The sequence below is a fragment of the Toxorhynchites rutilus genome, chromosome 2 (genome assembly GCF_029784135.1).
Source record: "Toxorhynchites rutilus septentrionalis strain SRP chromosome 2, ASM2978413v1, whole genome shotgun sequence".
NCBI classification, from domain to species: Eukaryota; Metazoa; Arthropoda; class Insecta; order Diptera; family Culicidae; genus Toxorhynchites; species Toxorhynchites rutilus.
In genome coordinates, this window is record NC_073745.1 from 333,014,985 (window position 1) to 333,034,159 (window position 19,175).

At 41.2% G+C, this 19,175-nt stretch overlaps 1 protein-coding gene across 2 annotated transcripts in view; it reads right to left on the bottom strand.

Moving 5' to 3' along the window:
* Window positions 1–19,175, bottom strand: part of LOC129770852 (venom acid phosphatase Acph-1-like) — a 33,128-nt gene that overhangs the window by 10,699 nt on the left and 3,254 nt on the right. For both annotated transcript variants that reach the window (XM_055773978.1, XM_055773977.1), the window contains exon 2: window positions 10,000–10,515. In XM_055773978.1, coding sequence (XP_055629953.1) covers window positions 10,000–10,224 — 225 coding nt within the window. In that variant the 5' untranslated portion in view covers window positions 10,225–10,515. The remainder of the gene's footprint in view (window positions 1–9,999; window positions 10,516–19,175) is intronic.

The window sequence follows — 19,175 nt, forward strand, 5'->3', positions numbered from 1 at the left end:
GCAAGCCAGATTGTGACTGTTGCCTCGACCGCGAAAAAGCAAGCTTCAATACTTGTTAAGTGCTCAATTACGAGTTTTTTTTCTATGGCATTGAAATTCTTTTTCCGGAGAGGAAGGAGGATGTGTGAGGCAAGACGTGCCGTCTTATATACCACCATATATTATATGCCGTCTCGAGCTCGATCAATTATCACAACCGCAGCTCTCGTCAGAGAGAGTCAAACAGCCAACAAGGTAAGACGTGTATTCGTGATCCGGGTGCAATGGGTGATTCTCAGCGGCGGAATCAAGTTACACAGAACTTACGATCGGAAACTGAGATTGGACGAATTGAGAACAATTAAGGCAAACCGGGACTACGGCATCATCAAAAAACTAAACACCAACCAAAGTATCATCCGGAGAATCCGTATGCGAGAAGGTTAACGTATAAAGGGTGTGTCACATCAAATTGCATCACGGAAAAAACGCTGTAGAAATTTAATTTTTAAGAATTATATCTTCAGCTTTCGCTTAAAATCAGATAAGAGTGTATAGATCACGTTGGCCATGCTTCACTGTCAATTTTTCGTAAATTTGGAAAAGGACGTCGTGAATTAATCCTGTGCACTCATTTCGAGAATCCGGAGTTGTCACATCGGGACATCGGTAAGATGCTGGGAATCGTCCAATCCACGGTCAGCAGAGTACTAAAACGATACTTCGAGAACCTAACCATCGACCGGAAGGTGAAGAACGGCAAAAATGGATGCTCCGTCAGTGAAAAAGATCACAAGCGCGTAGTTAAGCAGTTTAGACGTGATCCGAGAAGTTCGGTCCGGGCTGTCTCCAATAAGCTGAATTTGTCAAGTTCATTCGTCCAGCGGACCAAGCAGCGGGAGGGCCTGCGTACATACAAGGTTCAGAAGGATCCTAACCGCGACGAAAGGCAAAACATGGTGGGGAAGACGCGAGCCCGGAAGCTGTACACCGAAATGCTGACGAAGCCGCATTGCCTGGTAATGGACGACGAAACCTACGTCAAAGCGGACTTTCGTCAGCTGCCGGGCCTGTTGTTCTTCTCCGCAGAGGACAAATTCAGCGTTCCGGAGGAGATTCGCAAGCAGAAACTATCCAAGTTTGCCAAAAAGTACATGGTGTGGCAAGCGATCTGCTCTTGCGGAAAGCGGAGCGCCCCCTTCGTGATGACCGGCACGGTAAACGGGCAGGTTTACCTTAAGGAGTGCCTACAGAAGCGCTTACTACCACTATTGAAGCAGCACGAGGGCCCGACCATCTTCTGGCCGGATCTCGCTTCGTGCCACTATTCAAAGGACGTGTTGGAGTGGTACGAAGCCAACGGGGTCACCTTCGTGCCAAAGGAAATGAACCCGCCCAACGCGCCGGAGCTTCGCCCAATAGAGAAATATTGGGCGATTATGAAGCAGGCCCTCCGGAAGAACCCAAAAGTTGTCAAATCGGAGGCGTACTTCAAGAGAAAATAGATTTCTGTTCAAAAAAAACTACAACCTGACGTTGTACAGAACCTTATGGACGGGGTAAAGAGGAAGGTGCGAGCATACGGGCTTGGGTTCGAAGTATGAACAAAAAGAAAATGCCAAAAGTTGTTTAATAGTTTTTATTTTACTGTCTAAAATTTTCGAAAGGATCGGTCTACTGGGCGAATTTCTACAGCGTTTTTTCCGTGATGCAATTTGATGTGACACACCCTTTATTTCGTGCCTGCAAGCAATCAAACAGGACGCTATAGCAAAATCTGGTGGCCGAAAGACGCGCTCGAAACTTGAACCACAAGGTTTTGACGTAATACGAAAGATGCATGCTGGTGGATGACGAAACGTACGTAAAGATGGATTTCGGACAGCTCCCGGGCCTGAAATTTTATAAGGTCACTGCCAGAGGAGATATCCCTAGCAAATTTAAGTTCTTTTTCGCGAATAAATTTGAAAGTTCTTGATTTGGCAAGGGATTTAAAACTGTGGACAGAAATCCAAGGTTCTCTTCACAAACAGAACAATTGACTCGAAAATATACAGGGAAGAGTATCTGCAGAAACGTCTCCTTACGTTTATTAAACTTCACAAAGATCCGATGAAGTTTTGGCCAGATCTGGCAAGCTTCCGCAGTCAAGAAGTGCTTCAGTGGTTTCGTGACAATAGGGTCGATCATATTGAAGAAGACCTCAATCCTTACAATTGCGCTAATTCCGCTCAATAGAAAAAAAAAATGAAAAAGGGTACTAAAGTGACTAGGGATGTTGCAGGCATGAAGAGATCGTGGCAGAAATTTTAGTCGAATAAGGAGGTCATCGCCGTCACCGCCATGCGAGTTTGATCTACACACCACTGTCTAGCTTCTCAACATAAGGTTTAGGTGTAGGCAGAGAGGTCGCATAACATAGCTCAACCCTTTTCTCTGATCGCTTAGACAAATACCGAACTGGCACAATTCATTGGAGAGTTTTGTGTTGTAATGTGTCAGACTGAGTGCCAGAAGGTTCATAAGTTCCTTTTTCCTCAGGGTTGGCATACACAATTTGATTGAGCGATGAACAACAGTATACACAAAATCCTCGGTAATGCAAACATTAGTAGAATGTGTTAGCTATAATAAAGTGGGGGCAATATTTATAGTAACGCCGCCACTACACCGCAATACTGGCAACATTACAGAGAGTGAAAAAAACGTGCAAGGAGCACTATTTAGATTACTTGTTAGTCTGCACATTATACGCCACGAATAAAGACGCATTTAGTTTATTATCTCGCGAGTTAAAACGTTTTTTCATTTCCGTTTGACACAATCACGTAATCCGGAATTATATCGAAATTCCGCTGGCCTGTTGGGTTGTCTAGTGTGTTCTGACGGTCCACTCTGTTGTCCCACAGGTTATGGGCCCAGAGTTGTGTAAACGGCAAAGTGTTTAATCGGAGACAAGAAGTGCTTTGAGGAAGCCATTAGTGCGTGAAAAGTTTTTTTCGGCGTGGGTACGCTTTGGTACAGTTCTTTCGGCGGTTGCATTTGGCTCGAGCTGCGGGGCATCGTACGGCTGTGCTAGTGTGCGTGCATTCTTTGAGCAGTGTGAGCAGTCCATGTGACGGAGGTTGTGTGCGAGGTTAGAAGAAATTGGTTAGGTTTTCGTTCTTGTCGCGTGTGTCGATCGGAGAAGAAAATGAGCGAGAAATTTCTATTCGTTCGCCTGAACAACCAGAACTTTCCTGTGTGGAAGTTGCGCATGGAAATGTGTTTGAAGCGCGAAGAACTGTGGAGCGTAATTAGTGATGCGAAGCCAGAGCCGGTCACTGATGTGTGGAAAAAGTGCGACGAAAAAGCGCTGGCGATGATTGTTCTCGGTGTGGAAGACAGTCAGCTTAATTTAGTGCGCGGTGTTGAGTCGGCTGTGGATGCGTGGAATAAATTGAAGCTTTTCCATGAAAAGACGTCGATGACGTCACGAGTTTCTTTGCTTCGTCGCATATGCAGTTTAAATATGGCGGAAGGTGATAATATTGAGAAACACCTGTATGAGCTGGAAGAACTTTTCGACAAGTTGGCCTGTGCTGGCCAAGAGATGGAAATTCAACTGAAAATCGCCATGATTTATCGGAGCTTGCCAGAGTCTTACGGTAGTTTGGTTACCGCTCTTGAGAGTAGACCGGACGCCGACCAAACAATGGAGTTGGTGAAGCAAAAGCTGATTGATGAGCATCAGCGTCGGCGGGAGCGTTCGGGTGATGATGGCGAGAAGGCGATGAAGCTTCAGAAGAAGAAGAAATATGAAAAAGTGTGTTTTTAGTGCGGTAAACCGGGTCATTTTCGGCGGGATTGTTCACAGAAGTCGAAAAGTGACACAAGCGGTAACGATGTGAAGCGCGATACGAAATCGAAATCCGGTGGTGCAAAAGCAAAACAGGCGGAAGAAAGTGATTCAGCGACCTGTTTCGTGGCCGGAAGAAAATGCAGTGGACCTTGGATCATCGATAGTGGATGTTCAAGTCACATGACAAACGATAGGTCATTCTTTGACAAACTTAACCCGAATGTGAGAGTGAAGGTAGTGCTGGCCGACGGGTCAGAAACGATGTCCGGTGGAATCGGAGAAGGTACAGTGAAATGCGTGAATGGTGAAAACTGTTTGAAGGACATTCCGGTTAAAGACGTCCTGTACGTGCCTTCGCTGGACAGTGGACTCATATCCGTGAGAAAACTCGTGATGAGAGGACTGAAAGTGGAATTTAGTGGTTCGCGATGTGAAATATCGTCAGCACAGGGTAAAGTAGTGGCTTTAGCGGAGGCTCGCGGAAATCTGTTTGTTTTGAAAATAGCAGAGGAAGCTCGGCTGGGCAGTGAGGCTCGTCACTTGCAGAATTGTCAGCATACCTGGCATCGTCGGCTTGGTCATCGGGATCCGGCGGCGTTGGATGAGATCCAAAGAAAGGAGCTGTCTGCAGATTTCAAAATTCAAGATTGCGGGATCCGGCAGGTTTGTCAATTTTGCCTTGAGGGTAAATCATCTCGAATTCCATTTCCTAAATATACGAAAAATCGGACACAACGTGTTCTCGACGTTATCCACACTGACGTGTGCGGTCCAATGAAAAACGTTACGCCCGGAGGTGCCCGTTATTTAATGACAATCTATGATGATTATAGTAGATACACAGTCGTGTGTTTTCTGAAGCAGAAAAGTCATGTAGCTGATTGTATTAGGAAATATGTTGCGCACGTCAAGAACATGTTTGGTCGGGCTCCATGTGTTATAAGATCTGATGGCGGAGGTGAATATACCGGGAATGATCTGAAGCGATTTTATGAGCAGGAGGGCATCCAAGCTCAGTATACGGCACCTTACTCTCCTCAGCAGAATGGAATGGCAGAACGCAAAAATCGCTCACTACAAGAGATGGCCACCTGTATGCTTCTAGATGCAAGCATGGAGAAGAAGTATTGGGGAGAGGCGGTGGCAACTGCGGCATATTTGCAGAATAGATTGCCAACTCGCGCTGTTGATACGACACCTTATGAGAGGTGGTTTGGCAGGAAGCCGTCATTGTCTCACCTGAAGATATTCGGTTGTCCTGCATTTGTTCACATTCCAGATGTCAAACGTTCGAAGTTAGACAGCAAAGCTAGGAGGTTGCTGTTCGTTGGGTACTGTAGTGACAGAAAAGCCTACAGATTCCTGAACAAGGAAACAAACGAGATCACTATCAGTCGCGATGCTCGGTTTGTAGAGTTTCAGGAGGAGATACCTGTGGTTCGTGATGTGCCTTCTGCTGATGAGAATTTAGTTGAGATAGAGGTCGCTAGCAACAGAACTAAGAGGCGAGCAGAGGCGAGAAATAACGAACAGATGCGAACAGAGGACGAATCTGGAGAAGAAGACTTCTTTGATTGGGATAATGAGCAGGAGCAGCCCGACCAAACGGAAACGACGGAACAGGAGGAAAAACGGAGCACCCGAGGCGTGTTGCCGAAGCGATTGAGCGACTACGTCGTCAATGCGGCGATGCTGGCACAGGAAGAGCCAGTGACTTACGAAGAAGCAGTTTCTGGAGCCGAACAAGAGTTGTGGCAGAAAGCGATGGCGGAAGAATACCAGTCATTGATGGAGAACCGAACGTGGAAACTTGTTGAACTACCCGCTGGGCGTATACCAATCAGCTGTAAGTGGGTGTATAAGAAAAAGCATGATAGTGTTGGCAACATTTCGCGGTTCAAAGCGCGGCTTGTGGCGAGAGGATTCTCGCAGAGATATGGCGTTGATTATGACGCAGTTTTTGCACCTGTAGCGACTCAGACAACATTGCGGATTCTCCTGACGGTAGCTGGTCGAAGAAGAATGTCTGTTCATCATTTCGACGTGAAAAGCGCGTATCTCCATGGTAAACTGAAGGAAGAAGTGTACATGCAGCAACCAAAGGGTTTTATGGTGCCTGGTAAGGAGACGTTCGTGTGTCGGCTCGAACGTAGTTTGTACGGCTTGAAGCAAGCAGCACGTGTGTGGAACGAGACGATAAGTGCGATGTTGAAAGAATTCGGTTTTACACAAGCGGTGTCAGATCCATGTCTCTATACCAAGAGACGCAACAGTGATGTCGTCTACCTGTTAATATATGTCGACGACATGATCGTAGCAAGTACGGCTGAGGAGGAGATCAGGCTGATTGAGGAGAAGCTGAAAAAGAAAATTTCATTGACGTCTTTGGGTGATGTTAACCAGTTCCTTGGCGTGAGAGTGACACGAGATGGTGATGGTTGTTTCAATCTGGATCAAAGCGTGTTTGTCAAGGTGCTTGCACAACGATTTGGCTTGCAGGATGCGAAGGGTTCAAGCATCCCACTTGACACAGGATACTACCGTAGCAGGGTAGACAGTCGGCTGCTGGATTCGAACGAAGACTATCACAGTCTGGTAGGTGCACTACTTTATGTTGCAATAAACACAAGGCTGGATATTGCTGCAAGTGTATCTATCTTAAGTAGGCAAGTCAGCAGGCCTACAGAGACTGATTGGGTTGAATTGAAACGCGTCGTCCGGTATTTGGTAAAGACGGCGGAATACAAGCTAAAGTTGTTGCCTACGGAGAGTGAACAATTGGTTCTCACAGGCTATTGTGACGCGGACTGGAGTGCTGATCCTTCGGACAGGAAGTCGAACTCCGGTTACTTGTTCCAACTGGGAAAGGCTACAATCTGTTGGGCTAGTCGGAAGCAGACCAGTGTCTCCTTGTCCAGTATGGAGGCCGAGTATATGGCTTTGTCGGAAGCGTGTCGTGAACTAGTTTGGCTTAGACAGATACTCGAAGAAATGGGAGAACACCAACGTAAACCTACTGTAGTCTTGGAGGATAATCGTAGCTGCATCGATTTCGTGGAGACAGACCGCAAATCTAGAAGATCCAAGCATATTGACACGAGGGTACACTATACCAAGGATCTCGTCGACAAAGGTGTGGTGACACTACAGTTTTGCTCGTCCGAGGAGATGACTGCGGACATTCTAACGAAGCCGCTAGGTGCAGTGAAACAGCAACGATTTGCATTAGCAATGGGGCTGGGCAGTGTTCCGGTTCCGTGACGTCGAGGAGGAGTGTTAGCTATAATAAAGTGGGGGCAATATTTATAGTAACGCCGCCACTACACCGCAATACTGGCAACATTACAGAGAGTGAAAAAAACGTGCAAGGAGCACTATTTAGATTACTTGTTAGTCTGCACATTATACGCCACGAATAAAGACGCATTTAGTTTATTATCTCGCGAGTTAAAACGTTTTTTCATTTCCGTTTGACACAATCACGTAATCCGGAATTATATCGAAATTCCGCTGGCCTGTTGGGTTGTCTAGTGTGTTCTGACGGTCCACTCTGTTGTCCCACAGAATGTACAAATTTTTTGTACATATTGTCAAAAATCCCACATCCCTACCAGAGGTTAGTATATTTTACTCGATAACCTTAGTAAACTTTATATCTGAAAACTGGTGAAAAAAGCGCGTATTCACCTTTTTTTATTGTTGCCATAAGGCAATACGGAGATATAATAAGGATATAATTCTAATACGTGCATTTTCGGTGAGAAAATCTCAGTGTACACTCACTTGTAACGTGATTGGAAGCTGGGTTCGATTTCACGAGTCATCTATTAAATCGACCTATATGCGAAAAAGCAATAGACCTATTAAGACACAAATAAAATATTGATCATTTATAGATCATTTGTTCAATATTTTTAGATCACCGTCACAATGAACCGTAGAAGAAAAATACGTACAGAAAAATCCTGTGAAATAATAATGCGATAACAACACATTGTTTGTTATTGCATTTCCAATGTTTGAAAACATTATATTTAGACAGTAACAACAGCCACGGGATTAACACGAGGTAGGCGACTAATTGCTCCACTTCAACCTGATGAATCTGTTGAATTTGAAAAAGTAAATATTATTTATTTATACTGAGAAATTGTTATGCTTCTCAGTTGAAAATCATCGCATCTCGAGAGGTTAGAAAGAAGTTTTTTAATTGAGCAGGTTCCAAGATAATAATAAATGTGCGGCTGCAGTTCTTGTACTGTAAGACATTTTCGAACCTAAAATCAAGACACAATTGGAACGAGTATCAATTCAAGTGTACTTGTGCTGCAGTAACAGTATAAGCTAATAAGGGCACAGCTGTTTTCTTGATTAAGGCAGTATTCTAGTCTAGAAATTTGAAAAAAATCCAAAAATTTTTCCAATATTTTGTCAAAAAAGATGTTTTCGACTTGTCCGAGGTTCATGCAATAGAGGCATCTTTGCTGATTTAGAATCTGTTAGATTTTTTTGTTTCAGATAACCAGGAATTGTGTACGCCATGGTACAACTTTTTTTGAACCCTCTCACTTAATCAGCTCTTGAATATTCTAGTTATGAATATTTCTTCTCCGTTCAATTTTTGTTTTATTGTTAAAAGATAGATGAACAAATAATTATATGATGGACAGCAAAAATATTCTTTGTTTCATTTTTACGGAGCTCGAAAAAACGTCCGAAATTTGTGTCTCTACACTAGAATACCCCCTTAATATAACTTAATATAACTCAGAACCTATCATTCTATTGAAAGTTATCAGTCGTCAACATATGTTTTGGTTAGATCTTACTAGCTGTCATTACAGTAAGAATTTACTACAATGGTACGAAGTGAACGGAATCCAATTTGTTCCGAAAAACATCAACCCACCCATTGTCCTCAGTCTAGGTCAATTGAGATATACTGGACAATTATGAAAAGAAAAATAAAGGTACAGAGTAAAGTACTCAAAAACATCACTAAAATGAAAGTTTTCTGGAATAAAATAATCAAAACAATGGACGATAGAATGGTTTTTAATTCCAACATATTTTTTTATAATTTGTCCTGAAATGTATAAAAAAAACCTATAGATGAGCGAAAATAGCTTTTTAATAACACACGGGAACAAGCAAACGTTGGTCAATTACTGAATGGACCACACCTTAGATAATCTTAAGACGGCCCTTGAAATGAAGGCGAGGTGTCGAAGAGGAGCCGTTTATCTTGAGCGGCGTTCGACTAATCCCAAATCCTCAGATATCAATTTGGTGAAAAAATAGACAGATACCGGAATAAAATTTTCATGCAAACTATCCCATTTTTTAATTATCTAATTTTATTGATGCGAATAATAAGAGAAGAAAGAGCCTCACAGTACAAATCGATTTGCGATTGGCATGTGTTTTGCATGTATTTTCACACAATTTGAACCAAAACTAATTATAGCATGTATAATGCTCCGTCACCGCTTTCATCGCCGATCTTAATCGCTTGATTAGGTCTATCAGACTTACGCAGTAAAAAACATACGATTTTGTCTGACCTAAACTGGTGCTCGCGGCTGTTGTATTACGCCAGCTAATGACTCTTCCAGATGAGGAGCATCCCAAAAAAATGATTAACGTAAAACTCTGTGTGAATTTTTTATAATCGCCCGAACTGGTTATACTCAATGTTAAGGTTACACCAGTCCACCCTGATAGCCGTGGCGGCCAGTGTCAAGACGATTAATCGTAACGCAATTTGTTCTTAATTACACATAGAGTAACAATATCGATAAGAGCTATGGACCATTAAGAATTTTATGAATGCGTCATTTTGCGGCTTTTTTTTAAATCTCGTGAGCTGTCTTTTTATTGTTTTATAGACACCTTTTGAGCCAATGGTTATTTTTGACGTTGGAGCTAAGATTTACACGATGGATAACGCTTATTGCTTTGGTGACATGGTCGTATCAGATGACTCGTCATTTCAGAGATGATCATAATCATGTTCTGCGCCATAAAGATTACACGAATAAACACCATTTGAATTATGCACTGCCTGTCCTTTCCACAAATTTAGCAGCAAATATCGCACTACACAAAACAACCAATGCATTTTGCAACACGTTACACTTTTCACATGAGATTCCCAACTTTTTCACCAGTTTACTCACCACGTGCACTTGCTTCAGTTCATACTCGCGCTCAGCAGATTCGTCATGGCCGAAAAACGGTGCTTCTCTACCATCCGATGGCTCGTCTATCCGGTCGGCTACGGTGACGTTGTCCTGTTGAGAGGTGGGTGCTCCGTACAGCCCGTAAATAGTGACTGCAACTAACAGCGAAATTAACACGCTTCCAGTTAACATGATAAGAACGCGACGACTCAGCGAATACATATTTTCGCCAATTCCGCGGACTGTTTATATACAAAAATGTGCGATCGGCTCCGTTGATTCCGATTCCAGATTTGTGTATGTATTTCTGTTTTTACTCACTCTCGACAAGTTTAGACTGTCTAGTCGGGAGTCGCAAAACCAATCACAGTATTTTGTACCGTTATTTTTATGACTTCCCCGGAGATTCGCGTGTTTTACGCTGGAACCAATCCAGCCCTCAGTGATCGGTTACAACTGGAGCTATCCAGAGAATGCGGCACATCGCGATAGAAGTATTCTGGATACAAATTGCTAGAAACAAAGAGATAAAAACATTAGACTTGTTTAAAGTTTCAAAGCAAAGCAAATCTAAATAAAGAGGGCTTCTTTCCAACCACATACAGTTTCTACAAATGATTTCATTTAGAGTGTCGAAACACCACATTCATTATACACACACAATTCATATGTTATCTGTGTTCACCTGCTAATGCTGAATAGTTATTGAAAATTTTAAACAGTAACATAGGCGATAAAAACGTTGCACACGTTTTTTTCATATTTGAACGTAAATGGCTTTTCCGTGATATGCATATGTACAGTGTCAATGAAGCAATTATCAAATTTTAGCTAAAGTAATGCTTCAGAAGTTCTGAACAATGAGTAGAGATAGTTTGCAGTAAATCGAAATAAAATTAGAATGAGAAGGTTGAAAAGCTTTTTACAAAGCATCTGATATGGCCATGTCACCAATGCAAACAGCTTTTTATAAACCATTTTAACGCTCTTCTACACTGATTCAATTCGTTCCTGAGTCGTTGATTTATTTGGAGGCCCTTTGGTTGCTCCAGTTGTTTAAATTATACTTGGTAAATTTTGTACCAATATTTAAAAAATGTCGTTTTCTAAATTACTGTTCTCTATGTTTCTCGTCACATTGAGCACATAGAACCAACGACCAAAAGTAGCCGTTTTCTGAACCTGACCTTGCTTCCCGGTTTGCTGGACTCATAAACACGCAGTTTTACTTTCTCTAGCGAAGGAAGACCAGTCTTCATTTGCCATTCTTCTGTCAATTGGACGACACCATTTGCATAAAACGATGTCGGTTTCGAAGCTTGTACCACTCAAGCCGTGCTGCATCAAGCAGTAGGAACGATAACCACGATGCCCTATACCTGATGACCACGCTGGGTGAGAAAGGGTTTACCATTCGAGCTGCATATGTGAACGGTATGTGGTCTAACGTAATCGTGAAAGAATGCTCCCAAATTCATTTAACGTTCGAACTGAATATTCATGCAATAATTTGACTTATTCATCATCTTCGAGTTTTTTTATCTGTTCTGAGGTTTTATCATTGACATTAAAATCATTAAATACGATCTGACTTAACCACACATTATATGCTGTATGAGATAGAGCCTAATTACCCAACCGATGCACCTTGGATATTTTGTAACACGGATATTTTGTAACGAACGATTCGCAAAACATAAAAAATCCATTTTGAGCAAATTCTTAAATTAACTCCCAGCTTTAAAAAGTATTGTTGATTATTCACCGTCCAGGACGAAACTGAAACATTGAACTTATTGAACATCCAAGTAATTTTTGAGCATATCTTGGCAAAATAACATCTTTAATGCTCCCAAAACACCATTCTCCAATGAAATAATTCACAAATTTTGCTATGTAGCATCTTTCACACAAAGGCAACAGAAAATCTGAATCAAAACAGACGGGTGGAGACGGTAACAGCAGTCAATATGGGATAATATGGTCACCGCTGGAAAATACTTTCTTCATATCCGGCTCAAAATGTGCTTAGCGTTGACACCACTTGTAAGTCTTGTAGGTCATTCACGATTTATCAGTAATACAGCTTGCGACCAGACGGCAGAGGCAGCGAAGCTTTCTAAATGGCCTTTTTCAAGGCTAGAAGTGAATAACTGAAAAACTTTCAAACCTCTATAATTCAAAGCATCATAATTAATTCGTCCGAACATACTCCAAAATTTACTTAAGCTTTCTTTCGGAAATAAAATGGTAAAAATCAATTCGCTCTTAGTTACTTGAGATATTATTTTAGAATAAATGGATTTTTCTTTTCAAATAACTCTTCAGTAAAAGGTTTTGTGGGTTCCAAAAAGATCGATGAATCTGTGGTTTTGTAGTAGCAAAAGAAGATGTTTGACACATGATTCATTCTTGTTCTCGCGATAACTATACACTAGATTTGAGTCCTTATGGCCCTTTTGAAGAGCCATCCATTAGCGATTTGACAGTTTTGTGTCATCGTGTGAACATTAAGGGTTCGTTTGATTCGAATGATTTGTCAATGTCAAAACGTTAGTCATAATCAACATTTTCATCATAGTGAAGTGCCCGAACGAGCAATTCTCAACCCCCTGAACGACAGTTTATTTTCAGTCAGCACTGCTTTGGCAGACGATTCAATTTTCCATGAGCAAATACACCATGATCAGAAAGTACCGGGAATTTCCGATTCAAACACACGGTGCATGCGGAAACCGGTTTATTTACCTTAAGACGCACATTGCGAATGGTCGGAAAAGTAGGCGGACAATTCTTGGATTTTGCATGATGATAAAGCGCCATCGCACCGAGTCCGAAATGTACTGAATTATTTGACCAAACATCAAGTGAATACCATCGAGCAAACACCGTATTAACCTGATATGGTCCTGTGCGATTTTTTTTTTTGTTCCCCAAGTTGATGTTTCCACTTCGTAGATAGAGGTTTCAGTTGATCGAGGAGATCGAAGAGAATGCGACGAGGGAACTAATGGTCATCCCTTTGTCGGCATAGCAAGGATGCATGGAGGACTGGGTCAAGCGTTGGCACATGTGTGTTGCTTCAGATGGATCATATTTTGAAGGAGATAAAATAAATTTGCCTGAAATTTACCACTATTTTGTTTAATTTAAAAAAAATCGGAACTTTCTGATTATAAGGTAATTTGTTATTATTAAAAATAATATTTGTATCGCACATTTATATGAATGTTTTTTGTTATAAAAAATATAATAATTTCTATAGACGGATATCACTAGTAAAATAACCGCTATTGCACTTCACGTTGTGTCGTTCATTTACTTACTGGCTGCATTTAATTACATCCTAATGGTAACTATAAGCATGTACACTAGCATATCAAAGCAATAGACTCGATATGTCTTACAGATACTGCTCTCATGAAAAGTATCAAACCTCATCCTTACAAGACCAAATTGACTTAAAATAATAAAGCCAGTTGACCATATGATGCGAATTCTTGAAGAAAATGATGATTTTCATCACAAAATCATCTTCAGCGTTGAGGCTCATTTCTGGCTAAATGGCTTTGTCAGAAAAAAATATGTGTTATTGGTCAGATGCAAACCCACATGTGCTCCAAGAAACACCATTGCATCCGCATCCGTAGAAAAACTTTTTTAAGTTAAACGGTTTCATTGTGATTACATTATCTGTATCATTAGTATATTTTTTTTTTCTTAGTTTTCCATGAATAGCTGTAATCTACTGGTCAAGCCCTTCCATTTGATATCCATATTTATTTTATTTCTTGGCCTAATATTGGAAAAACCCATATTGATGGCGTTTTGAAAAAAATACGTAATTGCCCATTTCGTAGCGGCCGCCATCTTCGATTTTTCAGATCTGAAATACGCAGTTTCACATCGACTGCAGAGATAAAGCTGTGTTCCAAATTTAAGATCAATCGGTCAACAGAAAGGGGGTCAAATTTCTATTAATGTGGTACACAGACAATTTCTACAGACAAACATGTTACACGACAAGCTAAAGAAAACCGTTTAAAAATACTGTTTTGTGTGGTTTTAATGCCTAAGGAATGATGGGGCCATATTTCTTCGTCGATCAGAACTACCGTCATGTTACCGTCAATGGAGAGCACTATCGCGACATGTTGGAAGACTATTGTGAGGCTCAAACTGCAGACGAGAATTACCCGGCATACTTATTCACTGCTCACGTTTGCACGTCCTACCTAGAGATCGATCCGTGATCGAAAGAGGACCGTGCTACAACGTGTCAGATCTTCTCGACACAATGACGTGTTGCCAGCACACGTGATGCTGACCTCCTAAATGAGCTACTTTCATCGAGGGTTATATTTAGCTCACTCACATCTTCCCTCTCCTCCATAGAAACATTTGCTAAATGTTAGGAAAAAAAAACAACTTTTCGAAGAAATTAATAAACTTATTAACTTTTTCCAAGTCATGCGAAACTCGCTCAAATCCTACAGATATTTTTTTTATCAGTGCAACATCTAACACCGCTTCGCTAGATCAAATTTATTTACAAACATGGATCATATCTAAGCAACACTAAACATTGATTGCAGTCCTGCCGGCATTGATTGCATTGATTACTGTTAAGAGCCGGCAGAAAACAAAACTGCTTTGATTGGATGTAGAAACAAATTCTAACGATATGAAATACAGCCGGGTGCTATGATTGATGCTAGGATCGTTAGCAAAATCTCAAGCAGAACTGTCAGTGGGATACCCAATTCATAAGAAAACAAAGGGAAAATGTCAGTGGGATACCCGATATGTTGGCTCCTGTCAGTTCAATGGGGGTTCTCTAAAGACGTCACCCGGCTGATGAAATACATGAATTATTTTTGACTTGTGTTTTCGACTGGGACTATTCTATTACGTCTTTTATATATAGTGTAAGTCAAGGCGCCTAGAAGTATATCCTAAGGTGGGCCAACTTGCTAAAATCACTCTTCCGCCATCTTGGGAGTCTACTGTGTTTTATTGGTAAACAAAGCACAATACGCCTGTGCCCAAACTAGCTCATGATCAGTCTGTCTCTTTCACGCTTCAAGCAAATAATTCCCCTTCTGCTTTCTTCCGTACTGTTTTCATATACCGCTCCCCTAACCAACTTAGTGACGAAACGGCCTCACCTAGTACCATAGACCCGTCTTGGTGTAAGTTACGAGCCACCTGTCAATTTCATCATCTTGGTGCCAACAGGGCATATATACCTAGTTTTAATATTATTGGTCCCGCACTCGCTTATTCAGCTATTCAGCGTATCTGTCAAATCAAAAATTCAAAACAAAGAATTATAAAGTTTGTGATTCTCTATGTTGGCTAGTTTATTTTTCTTTTTTTAGAGAAACAATCAAATCATTCCTGTTTATTCGCATTTTCAGCACATTGGATTTCACTGCATGGACGTAATCGTTCATGTACTCTGGCACCTTTCTTTGACGAGTGAAACGTTGCTATGCTACCTGGCTCATCTGATCACCTTTCTGTTTTTTTTTCGTGGAGGCGATCTGGCGTAGTGGTAACATCCATGCCTCTCACGCTAAAGGTCACGAGTTCAATTCTCACTCCCGACATTCTTCCAAAAATGGAAGTAAAAGTGACGAACCAGCCAAATGAGTTGAAAGTCACTATAATACAGAAAAAAGAAAAAAAAAAAACCTTTCTGTTTTGCTGGACACTTACGTCTTTGGGTCGCGCCCCGGGTTCACCTTTTTAGTTTGCGATACATGGCGCTTCAGAACCTGGCCTGCATCGTTGGTCAGTGTTAGACTACCGTTCTGTTCTTCGACCAGCGCGTTTTAGGAAATCGGATCTCCTTTTTGCCCGAGACGAATTGTCGACGATGGCACCATCGGCTTTAACTCGACATGATTGGGCATCGCGCCGAGCATCTTCCCGTTGTTTTGCCATCGATTTCGCCTGACGATCCCGCTGATCCAATAGTTGATCATCAACATTAGAATTCTCGAGACGAAGAAGTGAGAGACTCCTTTTGGATTCCGGAAGGATTTATCCGATCGACATCACGCAGTACATTGTTCACTCGTCGCTTTCGGCACAGTGAAATAAAGTGACCGCGTTCGCCGCATCCATGGCAGGTTTTTCCCAACGCTGGCAGGTAGTACCGCTTCTGTGTGAGGAACGACTACGACGCTCATCGATACGTTTGTCCAAGTAACGGTATCGCTTGGCCGGATGCTGATTGTCTCGATTATCCTCCCATCCGCGTTTGCGACGAGCAACGCTGGGCTGTCTACAACTCCTTCGATGGACTGCGGAAAATGTCGGAGCCACTGGGCCGTGCTGTCTCTGCCTCTCCCCTTGTAGCCGTTTGAACAATTGTTAATATCAGCAGAAAATCAGAACTTTCTATTCCTCAGGCATTTAAGCGATTGGGCACTAACAAACCGTTCTTTTTAGCAGTACTGTAGCCGCAATAACTAACATTCTTCTGAAATCTGGCGTGAAAGACTACAGCGGTTTCTTCTGGTCCTTGTTTTATTCATTCGAGTTCCTCATGTTCTGCTACTGTCTCTAGCATAGACTACAGGTCGCTCGACAAGAAACGGAAGCTGAATAACAGTCGGATTCAGCCAGGCTTGGCCGCAGATTGACTGCTCTCCCAATGGCTTGGAGCTCTTGACCCAAGCAGAGAAACATAAGTTTAGATCGCTGGGCTGCGTTGAAAGCAATTCTAGAGATGCCGCTATTTCGAAATTTAGAATAAAGTGGTTCCTTTCTTCCCACATTCTGTTGGCGGAAATACTTACCGGGAAAAGGTCAAATGTGATCTCATCTCACAGTGGCTTGAATACCGTCACCACGGTCGCTCGTACCATAAGGAGCTCATCAGTTTACGTTATCGTCGAGACGCGTCTTGCTTACAGGTCGTTCGTACGTGCACAATCTATTTGGCCTTTGGTTTTCTCCAGGCGCTCCCTAGGGGCTGTCGGGAACCGTTCGTTCGCTGCTATATCTATTTGAGGAATCCAGAGTGACTGAAGTATCCGACGAGGTGTCCGATGCAACTGAATCTGAATTTTCGTTATGCCCGCTGCTTTCATCGAGGGTTATATTTAGCTCACTCACAACTATTTTTGGCCAGAACTGGAAGATCTTATTATTCATTTTTATTTTATTTAACTATTGATGTACAAATCATTGTAGCGTGAGGAGTTCTCCTTTTCATGTACTACATTTAATAGCACATCATTGAGCTCTTCAATCTACTTTTACTTCTCTATAATTCTAAATTTAACCAATTAATTTTGTTGATTCCTCCTGTTAAACCATTTAACGCATTCCTTATGAAATGCACTTAAAACTATTTATACTCTTATTTTCGTTAGGTAGTTCCCACAAACCAATGCCCCGGACAAACAATGTATTTGCACAATGCGATGAATTATATCGTGGTATCACATAGTTCCTACTACGATTACTACGAAAGGCAGTCAGTTTTTCAAATATGTATGTAGGGGAACGAATTTTTTTTTTCCAATATATATATTTTTATCAAGGCTCATATGGCGTTTGCCTGACGGGGTCAGGAGTTCAATATTTTGAAATTTTTTCTTATTATCTATGTTAGTAATATGTAACCGATTACTCGCGGTCGGCTCGAGGTTAGTATTTCAAATGTTCTCGTAATTGGGATGTTGCTGTCTCCAATGCTCTGTACGTGTGCCCGACACGGAATACTTCCTATTGGGATGCAGCTGACCATTAATCAGCAACACCGGGGAAAGAAAATGAATAATTTTGAACAAGGTTAGACATGTTCGCAACTTTACAAACTCATAAAAGGAACATTGATTCTTAATGTGTTTGTCCCATTCAAGATTGTTTTGGATGATAAACCCTAGATTACACGCCGTATCAACGTAATATAATTTATCGGTGCCTAAGAACAAGGATAGTAATTCGCTATTTTGAGTATTTCTGGCAATAATCATTTTCCTTTTGCAAAAACAGCTTGCGTTCGTTTCGATAGATACGAACAGATATGCTAACCTTCCTGATTTTCCAGGCTTTCCCAGACTTTTTGGCATGTTCCCTGATATCCTGACAGACACTCAATTGTACCTGGTTTTTCAAAAATAATCCTGATGTTTCCTGATTTTTACTTTTCGCTTTATTAGAATGAAAATTATCCGTAGAAAATATATTGAGATTCCACTTTAATGGTGAACTATAATCAAAAAATCTACAATCGAATCAAATAGTGTCAACATTTGAAAAACATTCAACAATTCATCCATTGCTAAAGTATGGATAATGAATTCAAAGAAATTCTGAACACTTATTTCTCTGCAATTCACTATAGTGATGCTGTAGGTTGTTGGGAAAAAATATCAACGACCAAATTCTCTCAATGGCGAAAACTTCAACTCTATGGCCAGCAAAGAAAAAATTACGAGAAAACAAACATGTTCTGAGAGGATAGAATTTTTAAGCTGTGTGAAAGATGGCGAAAGATTGTAGAACAAAACAATAAGTATGTAGGATGTAGGATAAAATTGAATATATGTAAGCCTGCTTGTAAAAATTATGCTTTTGTTTTCTCGAAAATCACCATGAGCATTCCGTACAACCCAATATGAGCTATCCTGATTTCTTCCTGATTTTTATTTCCATTCTCCCTGATTTTTCAAATTTTCATCATAGAATTTCAAAAACGGACCATGTACATTTTGTTTAGTGCCCCAACAAAATTCTGAGCAAAGTTTCAGCTCGATCGGACATGATTTAGGTGTGCCTCGAAGCGCTTAAAGTTTTGATTTTTTGATCCTCGAAAATCGATTTTCGGACAAAAATTTTTTTCGTGATAATCTGATGTTATCGACGTTTCATGCCTTTTTAAGTCATTTGGCATCGGAAGATTGGAAGATTTTCGAGGATGAAAAAATCAAAACTTTGAGCGCTTTAGTCACCCCTAAATCATGTCCGATCGAGCTGAAACTTTGCACAGATAATTTTTTGGAACAATAAACAAAATATACATGGTCGGTTTTTGAAATTTGACATGACCATTTTCGCTGCCACCCTAATATATACTATTCATGAAATTAGTCATTAGCCGTTGCAAAATACTAATATGTGGTGTAATGATATTATGTTAATAGTTAACATGT